This window comes from Rhinatrema bivittatum, chromosome 10 (assembly GCF_901001135.1).
Source record: "Rhinatrema bivittatum chromosome 10, aRhiBiv1.1, whole genome shotgun sequence".
Lineage (NCBI taxonomy): Eukaryota > Metazoa > Chordata > Amphibia > Gymnophiona > Rhinatrematidae > Rhinatrema > Rhinatrema bivittatum.
Genome location: NC_042624.1, coordinates 19,438,986 through 19,465,862, shown reverse-complemented (window position 1 = coordinate 19,465,862; position 26,877 = coordinate 19,438,986). Strand labels below are relative to the sequence as shown.

Here is a 26,877-nt window from a genome sequence, read left to right as displayed (position 1 = left end):
GTTCTGAGATTGTGGACTCTAATGCATAAGCAATGTGCACTGAAGAGGACTCCATATCACCCTTGCCGATGGAACCATCTTTTGGATGGCTGCCATTAACCCACGCACCTGTAGATAAGACTACACCATCAGGCATATTGTTTCCATCAATAGTCTCATCTGCGCCATCAGTTCTGAATGCAGACCCCCAAGAACACCTGTCTTGCTTTATGTAAAAAATGAACACCTAGATACTCCAGTGTCTGGAATGGCTGCAGATGGCTCTTGGCCAAGTTCACCACCCAACCTAGTTCTTGCAGCAAGGAGATCACCTTGTGTGGACTCTGAAAATTCGTTCATAGCTCTTGGTCTGAACTAGCCCATCATCAAAGTACAGGTGGATCAGAATGCCATCCTCTCTCAACACTGCCATTACTAGCACCATGACCTTAGAGAAGATTCTGGGTGTGGTGTCCAACCAGAAGAGAAGGCAGAAGAAATGCAAAACAGACCTGTCACCTTAGGTTAGAGATACTTTATTCGCACAATTGTTAAGAGCCCAACTCCAGCAGAGTTTCACAAAAACGGCTGTTTCAGGGGCTTTTAGGATGAAATACTTCTATTAATGCACAGAGCTCATCAATGTATACACCATATGAGTTAAGTGTCTAAATGATGAACAAGGAGCCGGGAGGAGAGAAGCAGCGTTTCTTATTACCTTAACAGCGGTTTCCGGGGGGTAAGCCGTGGTTTGCCCCAACGGTTTACTTCACCACCCACCGCATTGGTTTCCTGTCTGAGGGGGGCGTTTCCTGGAGGAGGCGGGACCTGGTCTTGGACATTTAAATTTCAGCTTGTTGCGGCACGCAGCAGAGCTGGCGCGCTGCTAAAGCCGCGTGCGTTTAAGGGGCGCGCGGCTAAGCAGGGCTTTGCCGGGCCTTCGCTGGGACTTCGCTTGGATAATCGGGACTTAAGGTGCAATTTAATTATTTATTAGTAATTGCTAACATATTATTTGTTTTCCTTCTAAATAGAGGTTTATAGTATTTTCCTGGTTAAAGCAATTTAAATTCCAATACTGGTCTTAGTGTATATATTTCCTGGAAATGACACACACAAAAAGGAAGGCTAAATTAAGGCCTCCTAGTGAGGTGGCATCAGTAGAAATGAAACAAAAAACAGTACTGGAGTGGTTAGATCCTCAAGATTCCCCAGTAGGGCAGACCGCTTTAGGAGAAGCATTTGAACGAGGTGCTTCTCCTTTGGTCAATGAAATATCTTTGAGTCCTGGGGCACCGGCTCCACCATCACCACCTGGGAGAGTGGGTCAGTTGACCCAAGGAAAACCAGGGGTTAGTCAAGAGGGTACATTGAGTTCTTTGGAAATACAGGGTAAAAATGGAGGTCAGCATAATGATTTACATATAAAAGAGTATGAGAATGTGAGTTTGAATTTGTTACAAAGTCCAACTGAGTTTCCCATTGAATCAAGTACACCAAAAATGAATGAATCATTAAAAGATAGTCAAGAAAATATAGAAGTGGTTATAAAATCTAATACTTTATTGTCCAAACCAAGTAATATAACTATGGAACGTCTTTGGAATTGTTTGGTGAAATTAGATTAATCTATAAATAAATTGACTGAGATAGTGTTGAGAACTTCTAATTCCTCGGTAGTAAATACAGCCGAATTAGAAAAGCAAAAACTAGCAATAGGAAAAATAGAGAAGAAAATCACTCAGGTAGAGAAAATTCAAAGTGAACAGATTGTGGAGGGGAATAGTCATGGCATATGACCTCTGATGGGCTAGACTCCACTGCAACTGAACCAGGTGAAGAGGAATTAACAAGCATTCAGATAGGGCGAATGCACCAACTAGGAATACCAGGACTCTTTCCTGTGGCAATAATGGAGAGGAGAGGATAGGATAGACAGCTATTTCTCTCTCTTTAGCCAAAGGAGTAAAAATATCTTTTCACCAGTTTGCATTTTTGTTTGATGTGTCCTCTGACTTAGAAGATGTACTGCCACTCACTGAGACTAGAATAGGTTCTTGTGCTTGATTTGAAAGCCTGTTAGAGGCACCAGGGAATGGATAGGATCTGGTGTCTCCAAATGCAGACTGCCAGCAACCTTGATTTAAGGGCTATAGTGATTGGAGGTAAAGGTATATCGTCTTCTGCTCCTGACCTTGAACAGCCCTCAAAGCTGCACAGGTAATTCAAGGCATGGGTCACTGTCCAAAGCTTGAGGGATCGAATGAGCCACAAATTTGTACTTCAATAGCATTGATGTTGTAAGGATGCTAGTGCCTTATGCTTTGCCAGTTCTTGGTGCTTCAACAGCTTTGTAATAGACTATCTGAAATGCCCCGACTTAGCATGCATGTAGTGCACTGATGCATGCATGTGACTGCGCTAGTGTCCCTGCATCGATGGGGCACATGTGTGTGCAGTTCTCAGTGCTTTTGAAACTGGTTGTTCCAGCGATTCTGCAGAGCAATGCTGCCTCTTCTTTGATGTGTCTGCACTCCTCGACCCGGAGGTTCTGGCCTTTGCAAAAGGGAGAGAGTTTGAGAAGCTCTGGTGTAACTTTTCCCAATGAGGCAGACCATGCTACACTATGGGAAGAGAAGTGACTGCTACTTCGAAGAGACTTATGCAGTTCCTCTATTTTATAAGTTCTGGAATATTATATTCCAGAACTTATATAAGCAGGGACATGTGGCTGCTTAGTTATGCTCTGGACCCAAGCAGTGATAAAGTTAGTGTCCCTCTGTAATGGACATCACTTTACTGCAGATGCAGTTTTTGAACACATTTACTGTGGCCTTTTTAGTGGTCATCTCGAGAAGGCAATTATCTGTTTTTTTTTCTTTTTTTTTTTAAATAGCATTTAAAAGTGCTATTGTAAGTGCTGCTAAAGCAATAGCCAACTATGACATGATAGCAAATAAAAAAACTGTAGAAAATTAAGTGAGAAAAAGAGGGGAGAGTACACGTCCATACTGTGCTCTAATAAAAAATGAGTGAGGCGGCTAATGGGAATTTCCGCACATGCCCAGTAGAGCTAAAATCTCTACCAGATACAAGAGACAAGTCTGTTCAGTGCCACTGCATGACATCACCTATATTTAATGACTAATTCAGTCTACTTATCAACACAAAAAAAGGAGTTAAAAACAAGTCTAACCAGCACTGAGAGGAGAGGATCATCTTGCTGGTGGCTGAAAGGAATCAGTAAGTTTTTGCTTGGTATATTGTCTTTTTTTTAAAGAATTGGGGTAAAGTTAACTATTTGGGAATATTATTTAGTGTGTTTGTGTTTTTAATAGTCAGTAAGGCAGCGAATAGACAGAAGTTAGTCTGTATTTTTAAATAGTCAGTCAGTAGGGCTGCTAGTAAGCAGAAGTTAGAGTGTTTGTATATTAAAAAAAAAAATAAAAAATTAAGTATCCAGAAGGTAGAAATAAGCTAGGAGCAGTGTATACCTAAGTAAAAAGGTTGAAAAGTTCAGTTCAGTTACTCACCTTGGAAAGGTATTGAGGTAGTGTGATTTGGTTTGAATAGGTACCAACATTTGTTAATCAAGAGAGCAGTAAGTCACTCTGGCTGACTAACTGAAGTTAGACTGTTTGTATTTCCCAACCCACCCCAGCTCATCCTTTAATTTATAGGCAGGTGCCACTTAAAAAAAAACCCAAACACACCTTATTGAGAGTTTGATCATTCCCCTGTAGGCTGCTACTAGACATATAGTGAATTTAAAGGACATTAGTTAGACACATTCCTACTCCTATAGCAACCTAAAGTAGGAACTGAACAAATTTGAGATGAAGGCAGCAGTCCAGCAGCAAGAGGAAAGGCTTCCCAGTCTTTTGCATTGAGTGTCACATGTATGATTTTTTACCCGCCGGTGAGAAGTTGTACATATGCATGCGATGCAAAGAGCTCCTGGCTCTCAGAGAACGAGTCCGATCTCTGGAGGCTAGAGTGGCAGACCTGGAGGAGCTGAGGCAGACAGAGAGGTATATAGATGAGACCTTCAGGGACATAGTAGCCAAGTCCCAACTTCAGACTGGCAGCCCTGGTGCTGCCTTGGAGGAAGAAGGTCTCATTATTGCAGAGCATCAGGAAAAGATCCTGCAGCAAGGACCTGCTCTCCAGGTGATGCATCGTCCTTTCACACCGAGGATATCTCCCCAAGGCCTACTGCATAGGAGGGAATGTAGATAGCTGGGTGGCTATCTACATTCCTATCTGCATAGGAATGTAGATAGCCACCCAGCTATCTACATTCCTAATAATCGAATCACCAACTATGGTGATTCGATTATTAGGAATGTAGATAGCTGGGTGGCTGTTCAGTGTGAAGTTCGCCTGGTAACATGTCTACCTGGTGCGAAGGTGGCGGACCTCATGCATCACCTAGATAGGATTCTAGACCGTGCTGCGGAGGAGCCTGCTGTTGTGGTACATGTGGGCACCAGCGACATAGGAAAATGTGGAAGGGAGGTTCTGGAAGCCAAATTTAGGCTCTTAGGTAGAAAGCTTAATTCCAGAATCTCCAGGGTAGCATTCTCTGAAATGCTCCCTGTTCCAAGCGCAAGTCACCAGAGGCAGGCAGAGCTCCAGAGTCTCAATGTGTGGCTGAGACGATGGTGTAAGGAAGAGGGATTCAGTTTTGTTAGGAACTGGGGAACCTTTTGGGGAGGGGGGGGTGTCTCTTCCGAAGGGATGGGCTTCACCTTAACCAGGATGGAACCAGACTGCTGGGGCTAACCTTTAAAAAGGAGATAGAGCAGCTTTTAAACTAGAACAAATGGGAAAGCCGACAGTCGCTCAGCAGTGCATGGTTCGGAGAGAGGAGAGGTATCTTCAAAGGATACTAATGATGCATTAGAATAAGGGCATCCCGACAGTGAAAAGTAGTCCAAGTGCCTGTAACTAAAAATCCACCTGAGCTAAAAAATGAAAATACAAACAAAAAACAAACTTTGAAATGTTTGTATGCTAATGCCAGAAGTCAAAGTAGTAAGATGGGTGAATTAGAATATATAGCAGTGAATGATGACAGACTTAATTGACATCTCAGAGGCATGGTGGAAGGAGGAAAACCAATGGGACAGTGCTATACCGGGGTACAAATTATATCTCAATAACAGAGAGGAACACCCGGGAGGCAGTGTGGCACTTTATGTCCGGGATGGCATAGAGTCCAACAGGATAAACATCCTACATGAGACTATATGCACAATTGAATTTTTATGGGTAGAATTACTTTGTGTGTCTGGGAAGACTATAGTGATAGGAGTAATACTATCGTCCACCTGGTCAAGATAGTGAGACTGACAGTGAAATGCTAAGAGAAATTAGGGAAGCTAACCAAATTGGTAGTGCAGTAATAATGGGAGATTTCAATTATCCCAGTATTGACTGCGTAAATGTATCATCGGTACATGCTAGAGATATAAAGTCCCTGGATGGAATAAATGACATTTTTATGGAGCAATTGGTTCAGGAACAGACAACAGAGGGAGCAATTTTAGATCTAATTCTCAGTGGAGCACAGGGTTTGGTGAGAGAGTTAACGGTGGTGGGGCCGCTTGGCAATAGTGATCATAATATGATCAAATTTGAATTAATGACTGGAAGGGGGACAGTAAGCAAATCCACGGCTCTCATGCTAAACTTTCAAAAGGGAAACTTTGATAAAATAAGAAAAATAGTTAGAAAAAAACTGAAAGGAGCAGCTACAAAAGTAAAAAGTGCAAAAGGCGTGGTCATTGTTAAAAAATACCATCCTAGAAGCACAGTCCAGATGTATTCCACACATTAAAAAAGGTGGAAAGGAGGCAAAACGATTGCAGGCATGGTTAAAAGGGGAGGTGAAAGAAGCTATTTTAGCCAAAAGATCTTCATTCAAAAATTGGAAGAAGGCCCCAACAGAAGAAAATAGGATAATGCATAAGCGTCGGCAAGTGAAATGTAAGACATTGATAAGACAGGCTAAGAGAGAATTTGGAAAGAAGTTGGCCGTAGAGGCAAAAACTCACAGTAAAAACTTTTAAAAATATATCCAAAGCAGAAAGCATGTGAGGGAGTCAGTTGGACTGTTAGATGATCGAGGGGTTAAAGGGGCACTTAGAGAAGATAAGGCCATCGCGGAAAGATTAAATGATTTCTTTGCTTCGGTGTTTACTGAAGAGGATGTTGGGGAGGTACCTGTACTGGAGAAGGTTTTCATGGGTAATGATTCAGATGGACTGAACCAAATCACGGTGAACCTAGAAGATGTGGTAGACCTGACTGACAAACTGAAAAGTAGTAAATCACCTGGACCAGATGGTATACACCCCAGAGTTCTGAAGGAACTCAAAAATGAAATTTCAGACCTATTAGTAAAAATTTTGTAACCTATCATTAAAATCATCCATTGTACCTGAAGACTGGAGGATAGCTAATGTAACCCCAATATTTTAAAAGGGCTCCAGGGGCGATGCGGGAAACTACAGACCAGTTAGCCTGTCTTCAGTGCCAGGAAAAATAGTGGAAAGTGTTCTAAACATCAAAATCACAGAACATATAGAAAGACATGTTTTAATGGAACAAAGTCAGCATGGCTTTACCCAAGGCAAGTCTTGCTTCACAAATCTGCTTCATTGGATAAAGGTGAACCGGTAGATGTAGTTTACTTAGATTTTCAGAGGCGTTTGACAAAGTTCCTCATGAGAGGCTTCTAGGAAATGTAAAAAGTCATGGGATAGGTGGCGATGTCCTTTCGTGGATTGCAAACTGGCTAAAAGACAGGAAACAGAGAATAGGATTAAATGGACAATTTTCTCAGTGGAAGGGAGTGGGCAGTGGAGTGCGCCTCAGGGATCTGCATTTGGACCCTTACTTTTCAATATATTTATAAATGATCTGGAAAGAAATATGATGAATGAGGTAATCAAATTTGCAGATGATACAAAATTGTTCAGAGTAGTTAAATCACAAGCAGATTGTGATAAATTGCAGGAAGACCTTGTGAGACTGGAAAATTGGGCATCTTAATGGCAGATGAAATTTAATGTGGATAAATGCAAGGTGATGCATATAGGGAAAAATAACCCATGCTATAGTTACACAATGTTAGGTTCCATATTAGGTGCTACCACCCAAGAAAAATCTAGGCATCATAGTGGATAACACATTGAAATAGTCTGTTCAGTGTGCTGCGGCAGTCAAAAAAGCAAACAGAATGTTGGGAATTATTAGAAAGGTAATGGTGAATAAAATGGAAAATGTCATAATGCCTCTGTATTGCTCCATGGTGAGACCTCACCTTGAATACTGTGTACAATTCTGGTCGCCGCATCTCAAAAAAAGATATAGTTGCGATGGAGAAGGTACAGAGAAGGGCGACCAAAATGATAATGGGAATGGAACAGCTCCCCTATGAGGAAAGACTAAAGAGGTTAGGACTTTTCAGCTTGGAGAAAAGACGGCTGAGGGGGGATATGATAGAGGTGTTTAAAATCATGAGAGGTCTAGAATGGGTAAATGTGAATTGGTTATTTACTCTTTCGGATAACAGAAGGACTAGGGGGCACTTCCATGAAGTTAGCATGTGGCACATTTAAAACTAATCAGAGAGTCTTTTTCACTCAGTTCACAATTAAACTCTGGAATTTGTTGCCAGAGGATGTGGTTAGTGCAGTTAGTATAGCTGTGTTTAAAAAAGGATTGGATAAGCTCTTGGAGGAGAAGTCCATTACCTGCTATTAATTAAGTTGACTTAGATAATAACCACCGCTATTACTAGCAACACTAACATGGAATAGACTTAGTTTTTGGGTACTTGCCAGGTTCTTATGGTCTAGATTGGCCACTGTTGGTAACAGGATGCCGGGCTTGTTGGATCCTTGGTCTGACCCAGTATGGCATGTTCTTAGGTCTCGTATTTTTTTGGCAGATAGTTTTAGCTTATTAGATGTAATGGATCTATTGTGAGGTTTATGTTTTGATAATTTAAGTTTTATTGTTTTTAGTTCTATTTAGTGTTACAATCTACAGGTACATCAGTGATATTTGGTAGTGACAAGGGGAACAGACCAATTATTGATGGCTTGGACATTTGTGGACAATTAAAAATGAGTTACATGGGAGGGTTAATACGTTTATACAGCTGAATTTACAGATTATATACAACATAACAGATATAGAGTCAGTTGATGTCTATCAGGGAGAAATCGTGGCATGGCGGGGGCAGTGTACAGTTAGTCGCTTTTAATCTAACACATAGCTAAAAAGCCAAGTTTTCATCTGCTTTCTGAAAAGGATGCAGTTTTCATTTTGATGTATCATTTCTGGTAGTGAGCTCTATAAGGAAGGGGCTATTCCTTTGAAAGCATAGCTATGTAGGCTCTTTGGGATGACCTTAGAAATCTTGTCTGTGTATAAAGATGTAGTTTGGTAGTCTGACTTTGAATGTTAGGATTTTAAATTTGACCCTTTAAGCACTGGAAGCCAGTGAAAGTTTAGTAGAATGGGTGTGATGTGGTACGCTGCTTGTCATTAGGTTTGCTGCAGTGTTCTAGATTGACTGGTCACTGAAGGCCTTTTATTGTCAGGCCTTTGTTGCAGAACTCCAGCTGGGATATTATCAGGGCATGGACAACTGTGGTAAAACTCATCTTTCAGTGTATGCAAGAGCTTGCATAGCTACTGTAAGTGGTAGAGGCAGTTTTTGAAAGTATGGATAGCATGGATATGAGCTATCCAGTAAGACCCTAAAGAGCCATGCTTGTGACTGTAAGGGGATTTCATGGTTTCCAAAAGGGACTTGGCCATTTGCTTGCTTTACCCATAAAGCATTTTGCTTGAGTTCAGATAGAGCTGGTTGGTTGCTGCCCAATCATGGGTGGTTGAGAGGAATGCAGAAAGTTTCCCATAGCTGTTTACAGATCCAGTTTTATGAGTAGGAGGAGCTGCACATCTTATTTATGCTCTGCTTTCATCATGTCAAAGCAGATTACATTCAGATAATGTAGGTATTTTCCTATCCCCAGGGGGCACTCTATGCCGTTTGTAAATAGCAAATTGAAAACAAAATCTCTTACTCAAAACACAATTAAGCTCTGGAATACATTACCAGAGGATATGGTTAAGGCAATTAGTGTAGCTGGGTTTAAAAAAGGTTTTGACAAATTCCTGGAGAAGTCAAAATGTTAACAACCAAATAGACTTAACAGCCAGTTCTTATCACTGTTTGGGATCTTGCCAGGTACTTATGACATGGATAGGTCACTGCTGGAAACAAGATACTGGGCTTGATGGACCCTCATTTGACCCAGTATGGAAAGTTCTCATGTTCTTAATCTAAGTTTGTATCTGAAGCAGTGGAAAGTACAGCAACGCGTCCAAGGTAAAGAAGGAATGGCAGTAGGATTTGAACCCTGGCTTCCCTGGTTTACAGCCCACTGCTCTATAAAAACTAGATGTAGAATTTCAGGTTCAGAGAATCGCTTGAGCCAGTGGTTTGATATAGTGGCAATCAATTTTCCGCAGTTGTGTCTAAATCCTAAATAATTGGTCTGTAACAAATATAACTTATATACGAGTAAACTTACCTCATAACACTGTATAGTGCTATAGGTTAAACTTTACTTTCAAAGTGACAAATCATAAATAAAATAAAATAGAACAATTTCTTTTTACTCACTTCCAAGGATAGTAATAGCTTTTAGTCTACCTGGCTAAAAATGTGTTATAGATTTTCCTCAAGGAACTTGTCCAAACTTCTTTTAAACCCTGCTGTACTAGTTGCTTGATCATGTCTTCTGGCAACAGATTCCACAGCTCGATTGTGAGCAGAGTGAAAAAGTACTTACTATGATTTGTTTTAAATCTGCTGGTTGTTTCATGGAGTGTCTTCCATGTTCTAGTATTTGAAAGGGTAAAATAACTTGCCTTTATTTATCCTTATCACCCCACTCATGATTTTATAAGCTATCATGTCTCTTCTCAGCCTTCTCTCTTCCAAGCTGAAGATCCCTAGCCTTTGTAGCCTATGATCATACGAGAATCTTTCTATCCCCTTTATCATTTTGTCACCCTCCGCCACACGTTTTCTAGTTCTGCTATGTGGCAACCAGAACTGCACACAATACTCAAAGTGTGGTTGCACATGAATGAATACAGAGGCATGATGGTATTTTAGAGTAGTGGATCAAGGAAGAATGCTCGATGTGATATACTTGGATTTCAGCAAAGTTTTCATACTGTCTTGCATAGGAGGCTCGTGAATAAAATGAGAAGCTTGGGAGTCAGCACCAAGGTGGTAGAGTGGATTACAAACTGGTTGACTGATAGGAAATAAGCATGTAATGATAAATGGAACCTTCACAGAAGAGAGAATGGTATTAAATGGAGTGCCACATGGATCGGTTTTGGGACCAGTTCTGTTCAATTTCTTTGCGAGTGACATTGTGGAAGGGATAGAAGGCAAAGTGTCTTTATAGATGCTCAAATCATGAATTTTCACATATTGCTCTTATTTTATGAAATGTTCCCATAGGAAATTAGTCTAATCTTCAATTATAAGTATTTTAGGAAATACCTGAAAACTAAGATATTAAGTTATTGATTGTATATTATTTTCTTAATTACTGCCTTGTGTTATTGTATTTTTAGAAATATTGTATAAAATGTCGTAAAACACCATTGCAAACACTGTAGTGGTAAAGTTGTGGTATACAAATTTTACAAATTTTGTAAATACATTTGTAAGTGATACTAAAATGTGCAACAGAGTGGACATGCCTTAAAGAGTAGAGAATGAAAAGTGATTCAAGAAAGTTTGAAGAGCAGTCAAAGACTTGGCAGCTGGGACTCAATGCCAAGAAGTGCAGAGTCATGCATCTGGGGTGCAGTAATACAAGAGCTTTATGTGATGGGGGGTGAAAGACTGGAAGAGTAGGGTTAAGAACTGTCCTGATTTTTTCTGGACTGTACAGATTTTTGGGATCCTGTACGGGAAAAAAAGAACCTAAAATATTTAGAAGTGCCCTGATTTTAGCCCTCCAGCTACAGGCTAGGAGCCAATCCTCCCCTGCAAAGTATACAATGCTGTGTGCACTTTAGTGGCTACTCTGTATTCAATATGTGTTGGATACATTTATTTGCATCACTTACATAGATTTCAGTCTACAAGAGGTGCAAATAGTTTTACAGAACAGTAGTTTGGCCTCTGGCCTAGAAAAAGCAAACCTTTTGCAGAGCAAAGAAGTTAAGTAGTAGTAAAGATATGAGGCTCCAAATGAGTAGACTCAGGAGTAACAACAGAAAATATTTCCTCATAGAAAGTGCAGTAGCTTCAAGGAACATCCTCCCATGGGAGGAGATATAGACAAAAACAGTTCAGTAAAGCATGGCACAGGTACGGAAGAGGTGGTGGGGGATAAAAACAGTAAACAAATTCACAAAGGCATGGGATGAACACTGTGGATCCCTAAAGGCTAGAGGTGGAAATGAAGAGGTTGAATAGGGGTAGCCTGCATGGAGCTGCAGGCTGCATGCCTAACAGAAGGCATGGGATTTACCATTTAGATTTCATGATTTTGATGCAACTACAATCGCTCTCCAATTTGACAGCAGGAGGGAAAAGTCAGGGCCCTGACTTTTAGAGTCAGAGACAATGAAATGCAGACATTAGGGAAAAAGTGCAGGACTGCTTCTAGGGCCAAGTCCAAAAGCACAGCATGTTCAAGTAGCATAATCTGCATTATTTATTTATTTATTTAGAATTTTTATATACCGACATTCTCGATACACATATCAAATCAGGTCGGTTTCCATTGAACAAAACAGTCGCGGTTAAGGCGTTACATTAAACAGAGTTTCTGAACATAAGAACGTAAATATTAAATAGACATCAATATCAATCAATTATCAAGAAGACTGATGTTTAATTATCAATTATCAAGAATCAATTATCAAGAAGAATCAATTATCAAGAAGACTGATGTTTAACAGCTTTGAATAATCATTCATCACCTCACTTGGTCCCTTTTCTAGATTATTTTAAGTTAAACTGCACAAATCCTAGTACCAATCCCTGTAGTGAACTTCTCCATTTGGAAAGCTATTTATTTCTATCCTAAGTTTCTTATCTTAACCAGTTACCAATTCACAATAAGAAACTGCCATCTATCCTATTTTTTAAATCTAAGGAATCTCTCATGGGGACTGTGTCACGTATCTTCTAAAAGAACAATTATGCTACATCAAATGGATCTTTTACATCTCTAAAAAAAAACCTAACAGTTTGATAAAGCAAGACTTCCCTTTGTTAAAACCATGACAACTCTTCCTCATTAAGCTATATCTACAGAAATTTTGTTTGTAAAAATAGCTTCTATCACTTTCCCCAGCAGAATTCAAGCTCATAGGCCTATAGTTTCCCAGATCAAACCCAGAACTCTTTTTTTAAGTCAGGGTCACACTGGCCATCCTTCAGTCTTCAGGTATTGTGGTTGTTTTGAGTGATAGCTACAGATTGCTAACAGTTTTGCTAATTTCAGGTTTGAGTTCTTTGAGGACCCTGGGGTGAATGCCATCTGATTCTGGTGATTTGTTAATCTTGAGTCTGCCAATTTGATCTATTTCACCCTCCATTATCAGATAATTTGTTTTAGTTGCTCAGAATCAAAGAAAGTTTCAGATGTGGGTATGTTCCCAATAACCTTCTCTATAAAGACAGAGGCATTACTGGAGTAATGAATGAAATGGAAGTCACAGTAACTGAAGAAACAGCAAGCATTTAAGATATGGAATTAGCCCCCGAAGAAGGAATCGAAAGGCGCAACACATCGGGCTGAACTTGGCATGAAAACACGCTGCAGATGTCTATGCGAGTTTCAAACAAGATAAGTTCCCCTATCATCATATGCAATATATAGCTTAAGGGGTTATTTTCTAACCCTACTGTACGCGATACAGAGATCGGGGCGGAGTCGGGGCGGCATCAGCACCGGAAGAGAAGGAGTTGGGGTGGCGTCGGAGCGGACGCCGCAGAAACTTCGCTGATGGCAAACAGGTAAGGCCCCTTATCGCCGCCAGTAGTGCGCCCAATAGCACCACCTTTACTGATGGTGCTATTGGGTGCGAAAGCTGGCAGCGATAGCACCGCAGTGGTGCGATCGCTGCCGGCTTTTGCAGGCTTGCCCCCCACTTCGCCCCCCCGCCCCCGTTAGCGCCGGGATTCACAAACGGTGCGAAGAAAGAAAATCCATCCCTTAGTTTGCTCATTTTTAGTTGCATCTGAAAAAAAAACCTAAAAATTATGAGACCCATGATTTGAAAAAATATATCATAGCAAAAGAGCAACGTGCCCATAAAGCATAATTAAAGCTTATAGCATTTTGCTATCTTTTGTTTTTATGAAAGTCTCTTTACCTCATTTCGTAACTGGTGGTTCTTTGCTATCATTTCCAAAGATTTCATACTGCCTAAAAGCATTTTACTCTGTTAGCTCTACCTTTTAAATTCCTTATATGTGTACTTCCCCTTTTTAAAATACTTTTATTTTCCGATGGCAGTCGCAGAAAATACATCCTGAGGTTTGCATTTCGTTTTTGTGCTTATTCAGAGGCAGCCCCAAAGCCTGGTTTTATTCAAGGATATATCACAAAAGTCACACTTTATAAATCCGTTACCAGCTGATCCTTCCCACAGACAGCTTTATGACATTTTTTCTCTAGAACTTTGTGATTAATTGGGCAATATTCCAAGGGATTTCTGTAGGTAAATGGGTGTTTTACCCACAGAAATATCCCTTTGAAAATCACCTCCCCCCCCCCCACTGTCCATAGCCCATACACTGTTCCCCACAGGGAAAAAGAGAAAGGAGAGGTTAGCTGGCTGAACTACATGCCAGGATTTCATTTTAATAAATTGGTATGCTCTTTACTTGACATTTTGCACAGCAAGTATGCAGGGTAAAAATATTCCTGAACAATGGCAGCCATAAGACTTCCCTTTGAAAATCATCTTGCAAGCCTGGGGTACATGAAAAGAGTGAGAGGTGCAGCAGAGGCAACTTACAGAGGAATGGCTGGGATGCGGGTACCGTTCTCATCAATGAAATGGCCCCCAGCGTTGAGGACCCAGCAATGGTGCAGTGACATCAGAGCATGGCGTGCTGTGGTAGGGTTGTCCTTTCCATTCTGACTATCTGCATTTTTTAGAGGTGAAAATTCTTCTTCCCTCAGTGTTTCATAAACTGCAAATTTTCTGGTGTAAAAGTAATAAAAACAGTCAATAAAACCTCTGAAAGAAAGGTCTGCCAGTACTTCTCCACAGGTGACATTCACAGTTTGCATCACATGTTTACTTTGCCCCCATGCCAGGGGTGGCAAACTCCAGTCTTCAGGATATCCCCAAGGAATATGCACCAGAGTTGCAAGCACTGCTTCCATTGTATGCAGATCTATTTCCTGCTTATTAATTGTGGAGATCCTGAAAACCTGGCCTGTTTGTGGCCAGGTTTTCAGGATCTCCACAGGTTCTGGTCTTCCAGCATGCTAACAATCTGTTTTATAATTGTTTTGCACAGTGTTGGTCATTGCCTTTGTAATTACTGATTTGCAGGGCTGACAAAGGTCCCATTAAAAAACAAAACACAGGAAAGTGCTAAAGTGCTTTCATTATAAAGGCTACATGGCTAGGGGAATTTTTAATTTATTTAAGTTTTAGAAATGTATTTATAAATGTTGGTCTCAAAACAGTTTAGGCACTTGTGGCATAGTTTTTAAAATAAATATCAAACCATAGCATTCACACATTTTTTTTGACACACTTTTTTTTTTTTAACAGATTATAGCAATATGTGCGTTTATTGCTGTTTCTGTGGCTGTGTGCATACTGCCCTCTCCCTCCTTCTAATGTGGAAATTGCTAGAGATAGAGGAATGAAATTTTGTGACTTTTGTAGTTTGGAAGGAATTAATAGGGAAGTTTTGTGCCAAAGAACTGCAAGATGTGGGAATCAGAGAGCAAAGGAAGACAGCAGGTGTCACTGAGGAGAGATATAATACAGTAACAAATCCAGACCAAGTGTTTCTTTTCTAGTTACAAGCGCAAAGAAACAGAACCATGGCTCTCTAGAATGTGTTCATATCTAATTCTTTCCAATCAAGCTACAAAAATGTGACAAAAAATGTCAGCTATGGCTAACACAAAACACAGGATTCTAACCAGAGTAGAGAAATTGGTAAATGACTAATGGAAAGAGCCCATGGTGGCACTGCACCTCTTGAGGCACTTTCCAAGCACATCCCTGGGCAGCACTAGTACCACAAAGCAACCTCCATGCAGCTCTGCTATGACATACTTTAGTCACCACACACAGAGCACTCGCTCTTACTGACATGCCATGTGCTTCCACGGTAAGAAAAGCCTACAGGCCTGTGCATATTTATGAACAGACAGCAAGAGTACAGAGCATACTTGGCAAACTGGAAGATGTCAAAGACAAATTTTTCCATCTTGATCCCATTTGGTTTGTCTGGCTTGATAAGCCTCCCCTGGGTATCCACAAATGGAATTTTCTTCTGTGCCACATGGTGCTGCAACCGAGGTTCATAAATGCTACAGAATAAAAGGAGAGGAGAGAGATGAAAAACAAGTATTCCAAAATCAGACTAGCAGACAGATTGTATCTCTTTGCTCTAAGCTACTGCTGGAAAATTCTAGATGCATTACAATAGAACCCTTGCATAAAGGGTGTTATCAATCCCCCACAATACAAGATGTTGAATATGAGCTTTTAAGATCATACAGATCTCTTCTTGGTCACATTAACAAAGGGACCTATGCAGTCTATCCTTGGTGTGATGAGGCCTGGCCATCAGTATGATTGTGATCAGTTCTATGGGCCTTTTCCTTAGATTTTGAGGCCACTTTTTATTTTGACTTATTCTTACCAGGCAAATAGGGAAAGTGCCTGTTCTTTCAGGCCCAAACTGCTTTTGGCAATATCTTACAGCACATTTGCAACCAGAGCCATCATGGCCCTCATTCAATTAATTGTAGCACAGTACATGATGATGCATGGACACCATCTCCTTCTTGGACGTTGTGGGGGAAAAAAAAACAAAACCCCAAAAGGAAATCCAAAAGCCCCTTTCTAGGTCTTGTCTTACTATTAAACTTTCTAATTATAAAAGATCCTGATGGGCACTATGTTATTCTAGATTGTTCCTTGTACTCAAGACACTTTCCTTTTAGTTAGTGTATGGCCCTAACTATGCACAAGAGGAGTTTTATCATAAATTATTGGGTATTTGTATTACATTGGGTTGGGGGGGGGGGGGAGGGAATTTGTGTGGGCGGAGATTGGAACATATGTATTGACCTCTCGCTAGACCGAGCACGTGGCAGTACTCACCCTCTTATGTCTGGGCTAGCGCAACATAATTTAGTCTCCTCTGTCTCCTTGACCTTTGAAGATCCTATCATGGTAGCGAGTGGGACTATACTTATTATTCTTCAACATGGATCCTATAGCTGTATTGATTATTTTCTGTGCTCCTCATCCTTTCTGGCTAACACTCAAGGTTATACAATACTTACTTGTACTATTCCTGACCACCATGCTGTACAATTGACACTTAACCCCAATGATACCCACAAACATACTCTGAGGTGGAGATTGAATACATCTTTTGGAAAACCTGGACTCTCTTTGTATGCTTACGATGTTAATGAATGCAACCCCACTTCAGACTACTCCCCAATTCTCTGCTGGGAAGGCTTTAAAGCCTGTCTGAGGAGCCTCATCAGTTACACCAGTTATGTTCAGAGGGACAATCGTAATAAGCTAGATAGCTTGCACTCTATGATCAAACAGTTGGAAGCTCAGCATAAAAGGGATTGTCTTCCCAAAAATTATCAACAGATTGAGGCAGCTTGGCATGATCTCTGTTCATTGGAAGTTAGCCAGATAGAACATTCTCTTAAATTTACTAAATTGCACTACTATGAACATGGTGATCGGGCAGGGGCCCTCTTGGTTAAATTAGTTAAAAAGAGAAGTACTTCACTTATTTCCCAACTGCGAAACTCCTCTGGGTCATTAGCAACCGATCCTTATGGTATAAAGCAGGAGATGAAGTATTTTTCTGACCTACATTCTTCCCCTGCGCCTTGCGACCCCTCGACAGTGCAGGGGTTCCTAGACCAGTTGGATTTGCCAATGCTTGGACAGCCGCAGAGGGACATGTTGGCTGAACCCATAATGATGGGTGAAATTTGGTTGCTATCCAAGCTCTCCCTAATGGGAAATGTCCAGTGCTGATGGTTACCCTATCAACCTCTAAGAAATGCTTCTCAGATATCGGATCCTTCCTGTTCCCTTAGCCGCTCTTTCCCTGGGATCCTTACATGACACTATCATCTCTCTCATTCATAAGGAAGGCAAGGACTCTACTGTTTGTGGATCGTATCATCCCATCTCTTTAATGAATAAGGATCTGAAAATATTAGCAAAAATTCTGCAACTTCATTTGGAAACTGTTCTCCCATGCTTGGTGCATCTGGACCAGTCTGGTTTTGTTAAGGGCAGAATGTCTACATCTAATGCTCAGCATGTCCTCAATATTATACATCTTGCCAAAATGCTGGGGAAAACTGTGTCAATTATTTCCTTGGATGCAGAAAAGGCTTTTGATTGCATTTCTTGGCCTTACCTATATACGGTCCTGCGACATCTGCAGTTACCGGAGCAAATTTTGCAATGAATAAAGGCTTAATTCTATTAATGGGGTTTTGACTATTTTCCTATTGTACGCAGTACAAGACAGGGCTGCCCCCATCTCCTCTTATTTGGCCTTGCCATTGAGCCATTGGCTGCTCTTAGGCAGAATATAGATATTCGAAGTTTCAAATTTGGATCTATCACACATTCTATTTCCTTATATGCAGATGATGTGCTTTTTCTCTCTGTGGGGACCGGAGGCAATTTATATCATGGTGGGCAGTAGTAAATTTGATTCTAGGGGAGGAGTTTTAGAAGGGGGGGCAGGGGTGATGCTTGATATTTGAACTTTTTTTTCTTTTTTTAAGTTTTCCTCCTGCTGGGCCATCTTGACAAGCGTTGGGGGGGGGGGGGGGGGGGGGGACCTAACCGGACTTCCACCGAATCATATCCCCCTGGGTGGTGCTTTTGGCCCCCTGGTGGCTCTTTAAGACTATGGTGGCCTCAGTGGTTTGCCTTGTGGAAAGCTTTTTTTGCAATCTTTTCTGCAGGTCCATCGCCAGGTCCCTCTCAGTACCTCGCCGTAGTGTCCCCAATCAGGGTTTTTGGCATTTCGGGTAAGTTTCTTTTCTCGGTCAGTTCCCCCCATATTGGCCGGTGGACACCAAGCACTGCTTTCCACACATGCTGCCATTGTTCTGTTTTTTTCCCCTTTGGTTTTGCCACATCTGGTTTCAGTCTATGCCCCCAGTGCCCAAGGACCATATCTATCGCCAATCCTCATGATGTTTGCATCCTCTGCCTGGGGGCATCGCATGACACCTGGGGTTGCCGCTTGTGCACCCAGATGACACCGAAGGGACATCAACTTCAACTCAACAAGATTGATCAGCTCTTTGGGTCGAAATCTGAGCTATCAGCATTGAAGAACCTCTAAGCACTGCTACCATGGGGGGGGGAGGGAGAACTGACCGTGAAAAGAAACTTACCCGAAATGCCAAAAACACTGATTGGGGACACTACGGGGAGGCACTGAAAGGGACCTGGCAATGGACCTGAAGAAAATATTGCGAAAAAAGCTTTCCACAAGGCAAACACCAAGTTTTTAGAGCTCAACCAAACCGCGAGGCTCATAGCTCCGTGGGAAAAAAAACCTGGAGGGACCCTGGGTAGACACATGGTATACCATGCTGGGCATGCTCAGTGTGCCTAGTCAAAGTTTCTAGAAACTTTGACATAGGTTTTCCACATCGGGTTCCATCTGATGTCGTCACCCATGTGTGAGAACTACTATCCTGCTTGTCCTCAGAAATTTATAACCTGCGCCCTCCAGTAGTTTGGGTCAGGGAACAAAATTACATGCAACATTTAAAAAAAAAAAGAGTCAGGTTACACAAAGTAAAAAATAAATATGAACAATAAAGACATTTCTGAAATGGCCTTGAGTGGAATCAAATAAGCAAGTTGTAGGCAATGACATTGCTGGAAAAGGCAGCTTATGACTACAGCAAAAACTATCAAATGCTTTTTTAAAAAGAAAAGTTTAAAGCTTTTTTGAATATCTGATCTGTAATGTTCTCTTTCTCCCTCACATAACACACAGGCTCGCTCTCACTCAGGTTCTCTTACATGCTCCCTCACATGGACACTCCAATTCCCACACATATGCTCTCTCTCACATGCAGACTCCCAACTCCAACACACAGGCTCACTCCCACATGCTCTCACTCAAAAAGGCATCTCACTCCCCCACAGTGCCTGCCTGATTCTTGCTCAACCTAGAGTACTTGCTTACCTGCTTTCCAACGAAGGGCTTGCCTGCACTGCCTGACTTCAATCAAAGGGCTACTCTGGTTTGCTCCTTCCCTTTGTGCACTGAGATGCCAGCTCCTGGGACCATCAACCCCCTTGTGACATCTAGAGGCGCGAACATATCCGGGAGATTGACACCAGCGACATTTGCGCCGGTGGTGCACACACCTCTATCCTATGTGAGCAATCTTATTTAAAAGTATTTGGAACTTTTTCATTTTTTGCCGCTAGTTTGTTTAGCGATTTTACTTTTATAGCGTTTAACCATGGAGTATGTTTCCTTTAATGCTGATGCTCACTTTGTGAAGGATAATCTACCTATTATGACCAGTATGTGAGAGGAGGAATAGCCTAGTGGTTAGAGCAGTGGACTATGAACCAGGAGACCAGGGTTTCAAGTCCTGCTGTTGCTCCTTGTGACCTTGGGCAAGTCACTTTACCCTCCATTGCCTCAAGTACAAACTCAGATTGTAAGCCCTCTGGGGATAGAAAAATACCTACAGTACCTGAATGTAACCGGTGTGATATCTCAATTGAGATCAAATGTCGGTATATAAAAATAATAAATAAATAAAAAAAATAAAGTTTAGGTCAGGCTAGATATGGAGATCTTTCTACCAATTCTTCACAATTTTAATGTAGGAGGATCTCTTATTTGAAATTAGGGTTGACTGCTTTTGATAAGCTAGCCTAATTTGTTATTTTTTATCTTAGTAAAGGTTCAAGCTATTTCTTAAAAAAAAGTTCCTTTAATTCTGGATTTTGTTCATTCGAGCGAATTGGATATTTTGTTTTACCAAAACTTGGCTAACAGATGCTGACCAGGGGACCGTGAATCAGCTATCCTCTATGGACTATACTGTTTTTTCCTAAACATCGGGTTGGGAGACTTGGGGTGGTCTTATTTATTTATTTATTTATTTATTTATTAACTTTTATTTACCGACATTCGTGCAGCACATCATGCCGGTTTACATAGAACTCAGATGGGCGATACAATAAAACATTAAAACAAAACAATGTATAAAGAATAAAATAAAGTAAAACCATAACAATGTAACCTTAGAACAACATACTATTTCTTACAAAAGTACACATTAACCGATCATGATCAAGAAATAAATTAAATTAAGCTGTAGGGGGAATGTTGTTTCTTCTAGGGTATCCATGGGAGTTACGGGGGGAAACATAGGATGGGGTGGGGGAAATTCGAAACAGAGGGGGCTGTGGAGAAATTAAGTTTGGTTTGTGTCGGGATAGGCCTGTCGGAAAAGCCATGTTTTGGCTCCTTTCTTGAAGATTTGCAGGGATGTCTCTTGGCGTAGGAGGGTGGGGAAGGAGTTCCAGAGGGTGGGAGCAGCGATGGAGAAAGCTCTCTCTCTGGTGTGAGTAGAATGTGCTGCTTTTAGGGATGGGGTGTGTAGAGTACCTGCATGGGTTGTTCTTGTGGGTCGGTCGGATGAACGGTAACGAGGCATTTCGTCAAGCCAGGTGTGATTATGTTTGTGTAGGGAATTGTGAAGGATGGTGAGGGTTTTGTATTGTGAGCGGAAGGAGATGGGTAACCAATGTAGTTCTTTTAGTATGGGGGTGATGTGTTCCCTTTTTTGTGTGCCTGTTATGATTCTGGCCATGGAGTTTTGCAGAATTTGGAGGGGTTTGATGGTGGAGGCGGGGAGTCCTAGCAATAGGGAATTGCAGTAGTCTAGTTTTGTAAGCATTGTGGTCTGTACGACTGTGCGGAAATCGTGGGTGTGGAGGAGGGGTTTGAGTTTTTTTATGATGTTAAGTTTATAGAAACCCCCCTTTAATAGGTTTTTGATGTGGGGTTTGAAACTTAGGTGTTGGTCTATGTAGACGCCCAGATCTCTTACAAACTGGGTCTGAGGGGTGGCTGTGGTTGTATTTTGAGGGGTGTTCTGTCGCATGGGGAGGGTGAAACGTTCAGGCTGCTTAGAAATGACGAGTAATTCTGTTTTTGACGAGTTTAAAGCTAGATGGAGTTCGGATAGAGAGGCGCTTATGGTGGCGAGACAGGATTCCCAGCGTTGCAGAGGTTCTTTTATGGATCCCTGAAACGGGATGAGAATCTGTACGTCATCTGCATACAGGAAGAATTTCAGGCCTAGTTTGGAGAGAAGGTGGCATAGGGGTATGAGATAAATATTAAACAGGGTGGAGGATAAGGATGATCCCTGGGGTACGCCCTGCGTGATAGGTATGTGTGAGGATTCGTGCTTGTCGATTTTTACTAGATACTCTCTGTGTGTGAGGTAGGAGGAGAGCCATGAGAGGGCTGTGTCGGCGATACCAATTTCTGTTAGGCGGGTCATTAGTATCTGATGGTTGACAGTATCGTAGGCAGCTGAGATGTCTAGTAGGGCGAGTAGGTACGAGTTTCCGTGGTCCATACCTTTAAGTATGGTGTCTGTCATGGCTAGTAGTAGGGTTTCGGTGCTTCGGTCTTTACGGAAACCGAACTGTTGAGTGTGGAGGACATTGTGGTCTTCTAAAAACTCCGTTAGTTGTTTGTTAATAGCCCTCTCTAGTACTTTTGATAAGAATGGGAGATTGGAAATTGGACGGTAATTGGCTGGGTCTGTGGGGTCGAGGGTGGGTTTCTTTAGAAGGGGCTTGACTATGGCCAGTTTGAGTGGGTCTGGGACACTGCCTGCAGTAATAGAGCAGTTGATAAAGTCCTTAATATGTTTGGTGATGGCGGGGATGATGGAGAGGAGGGTTTTTGAAGGGATGGTGTCTGAAGAGTGTGTGGATGGTTTCATCTTTTTTAGTATTGCTTCTACCTCTATGTTGGTGGTGAGGTCAAATGTTTTGAGGGTGATCTTTTTGTCATTGGGGATGGGGGGGAGGGGGGTAGCGTTGTCTGGGAAGCGGAGTAGAATATTGTCGATTTTATTCTTGAAGTATAGGGCTAGTTCTTCGCATTTTTTGTGGGAGACAGTATCGTTGAGTGTTGGTGCATTGGGGTTGGTGAGTTCTGAGACATATGTGAATAAGGCGTTTGCATTAAATTGGTAGTCGTGGATCTTTGCCGCGTGGAAATCACGCTTGGCTTGGGTAATTGCATGACGGTATGCGTGTAGAGTGTTGTTATAGGTGGTTTTAAGTGAAGCAGATGGTTGTTTGCGCCAGGCGCGTTCTTTGGTTCTTAGCTCTTGTTTCAAGGTTTTTAACTTGGCGGAGAACCAAGGTTTCCTTTTCTCCTGTTGTGTAAAGGGTATTTCTTTGTGGATAATGGGGCATAGTTTATTGGCTATGGTTGTAGTGAGATTTTTCCAGGAATGTAGTGCGGTGTCTGGATTGGTGAGATCAATGTTGTTAGCTATTTTGTTGAAAGCTAGGGTGAGCTCTTCCGTGCTACAGTGTTTACGGAATGCGATGGTTTTATGGTGTTTTTGTGTGGAAGGTGTAAGGGGTTTGGTTTCAAGGGTTGCATTAATGAGGAAATGGTCGGACCATGGTACTGGGGTGACTACGGGTGGGGTGGCTATGGTTATTTTAGAATTCACAAATATTAGATCGAGTGTGTGGCCTGCTTTGTGTGTGGGTTCGGTGATGATTTGGTTGAAATCTAGGGCTTTGAGGGTGTCCAGTAGAGTCTCGCAGGCGGGGGTGGTGGGGTGGGTATCCACATGGAGGTTGAAATCCCCTAGAATAATGGTAGGAAGGTCTGTTTTGATGTTGACGGTGAAGTATTCAGTGATGGGTGAGGGATCTTTTTCAATTAGGCCTGGGGGGGCGTAGACTAGGCAGATTTGTAGGGATTTGGATGCAAAAAGTGCAATTTCAATTTTGGGTGGCGGTTGAGTGGTTTGGAGTTTGAGGTTGAGTTTTTTCTTGGCTGCCAAGAGTAGGCCACCTCCTTTCTTTTTCGGCCTTGGTATGGAGAGGAGGTCGTATGACTTTGTGGGGAGCTGGTTTAGGAAAACCTGGTCGGTATTTTTTAACCAGGATTCGGTAATGGCACAAAGGTCGGGGTTGTCGTCTGTAAGCAGATCGTTTAGTATAGTTCCTTTTTTTTGTATGGATTGGGCATTGAAGAGAGTAATGGCTATTGTTGTTAAACCTAGGAGTTGTGAGAAAGGTGGGGTCATAATCGGTATGAGGGATTTGCGAAGTATGGGTGGGTGGGGGGGTGTTGTAGGGGGTTTGCGTAGTAGTGGGCAGTGCCGTGTTGGGATGGGGAGTAGGCACATGGTTCTAGAAAAGTGAGGGGACTTGGGTGGTGAGGACTAACAGAGAATAAAACCAGGGTGGTGTCTGTGTTGAGAGTGAGAAGGGCAATACAGGGAGGGGTTTAAGGTATAGGGAGAGTTTGGCTGAGGGAAAGGGCACAGTGCTGGTGTAGTAGTGCGATTAATGTCGATAGTACGCCATGCAGGTTAAACAAAGCAGATATTGCAGATTAGACAGTGAAAGGTAATATACAGTTAGTACGGATTAGACAATATAAAACAATGCAGATAATGTGCAGTTCTTGGACAAGGTAAGACTATGTCGGTAGGAACAATGCAGGTAACAATGCAAGACCATTTAGGTAATATGCAGTAATACGGCTTGGGGCGTTTTAAGATGTTAGGGTGTGCAGTAGTCCAGTGGCAGGGACAAGGGGATGAAAGGATCTGTGGGGGTGCCTACTCACTCCGGCGTTCCTCAGGTCAGGTTGGTCTTGGCTGAGAGTTGGCAGGTGGGCTTCGGGTCCAGTGGGCCTGCTGAGAGAGCGAGGGTGTTCTGGATGAAGATTCGGAGTCCTTCAGGGCAGTCCGAATGGGCTGCACGAAGGGGCGCACAAAGGGGCGGGCCCCTTTGTCGCGCTCCTTCGGCGCCGCGCGCCGTGCGTCGCGCGCCGGAGTTGCAGCTGGCTTTAAGGAGCCTCAGGGCCCCTTGTGGTTGGCTGGCTGCTGGTGGGGGGCGGGCCTTCGCGGCGTTCGTGCGGTCGGAGGGCGGCAGGGACGGCACAGGAAGCCGCGTGGTCGGGCCCGGATCCAACGGAGGTAAGAGCGAATTTAAAGGGCCTTACCCCGGTGGGTCCGTGGCGCCGATCGCGCAGGCCTTCGCTCGGTCCGGTCGCCGCGGTTGCAGAGGATCGCCGGTGAAAGAGGGGGATCCCGGAGCTGCAGCTGGCTTTAAGGAGCCTCAGGGCCCCTTGTGGTTGGCTGGCTGCTGGTGGGGGGCGGGCCTTCGCGGCGTTCGTGCGGTCGGAGGGCGGCAGGGACGGCACAGGAAGCCGCGTGGTCGGGCCCGGATCCAACGGAGGTAAGAGCGAATTTAAAGGGCCTTACCCCGGTGGGTCCGTGGCGCTGATCGCGCAGGCCTTCGCTCGGTCCGGTCGCCGTGGTTGCAGAGGATCGCTAGGCGTTCTTTAAAATTCTCTTTGCTAAATCTTGAGATCTTCCCCTCCTTTGAGATTTTGGCCCTAACCTCAGATGTTTTTAATCTTTGTGTGATTTATTGTCCTCCTGAGTTTATTAAATAAAATATATCTCTATTAATTGAGGTTTTGAGTAGCAGCCCCTGTGGATATTAATAAAAATTACAGTGAGGGACTAATCTCCATGTTGATAAAATTCCCCTCCCTGTTTGAGGGTTTTTTTTTTTGTTTTTTTTTTAAACAAAGACTATGCTGGTTTTAGGGAATAGAGCAGGACATATACGACTTAGAAACATAAGCCACATTTGAAAAAACTATTAACAAGGAATCTATTCATGGATTGAGCATTCCTTGGTCTGATCATAGCCAGATTTCTTTTAAAGCTAAATTCAGTTCTCCCTTGATTCAGCATGATTTAGGTACCTTTCAACTTGAAGAGAGGTAATGATGTTAAGTTAAAAAATGAATTACTTGAAAAATTGCAGAATTCTGATTGAAAACTGTTACTATAACTAAAAAGTGTACTAGATCAGCACCCTAGAATAATGAAGTTCTTAAAATCCTTAAAAGCATGTTGAGAAGAAAAAAAAAGGAGCACGCTGAAGAGAGAAATCTGTTACAAACCTATTGAGCTATAAGACTACTCTCCATAAATATATTTAACAGAGGGAAAATAATTTTTTGCAGACAAAATTCATGCTGTATACTATAACAGTAAAAAAGCTTACAAAATCCTCAGAGGATATTAGCTTTAATAGTCCACTCACATGTGAAATGTTCACTAATTGTTTCAAAGAAAATTATTCAGCTCTCTACCCAATGTTTATAGTTGTCTGGAGGAGTTTTGTTCCACAGCACCTTCACTTTGGGGAGAATTTGATATGATTTCTATTTTGGAAATCCAACAGGCCATTGTAAAATTAAATCTGCCCCAAATAAGATGAATCCTATTTTTTGTTGGCTTGCTAAAGGTGGTTAATGTAATAATTGCCCTTTTCTCTCTTCTTTGGTCAACCTCTCTTTGACAAGTTATTAACCTAGTGCAAGCAGTGGCTATTTCCTAAGTCAACTGACTATGGACTTTTCCTTCAGGAACTTGTCCAAACCTTTTTTAAACACAGATAAGCTTATTGCCTTATTGACCTCCTCTGGCAATGAATTCCAGAGTTTAATTATGCATTGAGTGAAAACTTTTCAATTTGTTTTAAATGTGTTACTTGCTAACTTCATGGCATGCCTCCTAGTCCTTTATCTTAGAGTAAACAACTGATTTATATTAACCCCTTCTAGTCCTCTCATGATTTTATAGACTTCTATCATATTCCGCCACCCCCTGCCCCAGCCATCTCTTTTCCAAGCTGAACAGCCCTAACCTCTTTAGCCTTTCCTCAGAGAAGGAAAGGCTAGCTTTCTCTAACTGAGATGCAGCAACCAGAATTGAACACAGTACTCAAAGTGTAGACTCACTATGGAGCAATACAGAGGTTTTAGGACATCCTCTGTTTTATTTACCATTCACTTCCTAATAATTCCTAACATAGTTTGCTTTTTTGACCACTGCAGTACACTGAGCTGACGATTTCAATGTATTATACATTATGATACATAGATCTTTTTACTGAGTGGTAACTCCTCTAAAGTGAAACCTAACATTGTATAACTACAGCATGGGTTATTTTTCCCTTTATACATCTCCTTACACTTGCCCACATTAAATTTCATCTGCCATTTGGACGCCAATCTTCCAGTCTCATATGGTCCTCCTGCAATTTCTCTACCTGCTTGTGATTTAACTAGAGTAATTTTGTATCATCTGCAAATCTGATCCCCTTTCTTGTTCCCCTTACAAGATCATTTACAAAATACATTAAAAAGCACCAGTCCAAGTACAAATCCCTGAGGCACTCCGTTTACCTTTCTCCACTCTGTTTCCTGTCTTTAAACCAGTTTGC

The 26,877-nt window shown here is 42.1% G+C and overlaps 1 protein-coding gene across 2 annotated transcripts in view; it reads right to left on the bottom strand.

The window, feature by feature from the left end:
* The window catches only part of UAP1 (UDP-N-acetylglucosamine pyrophosphorylase 1), a 167,992-nt gene that overhangs the window by 44,560 nt on the left and 96,555 nt on the right, over nt 1-26,877 (bottom strand). For both annotated transcript variants that reach the window (XM_029618105.1, XM_029618106.1), the window contains exons 7-8: nt 15,474-15,614; nt 14,071-14,259 (exon numbers count right to left, since the gene is read on the bottom strand). In XM_029618105.1, coding sequence (XP_029473965.1) covers nt 14,071-14,259; nt 15,474-15,614 — 330 coding nt within the window. The remainder of the gene's footprint in view (nt 1-14,070; nt 14,260-15,473; nt 15,615-26,877) is intronic.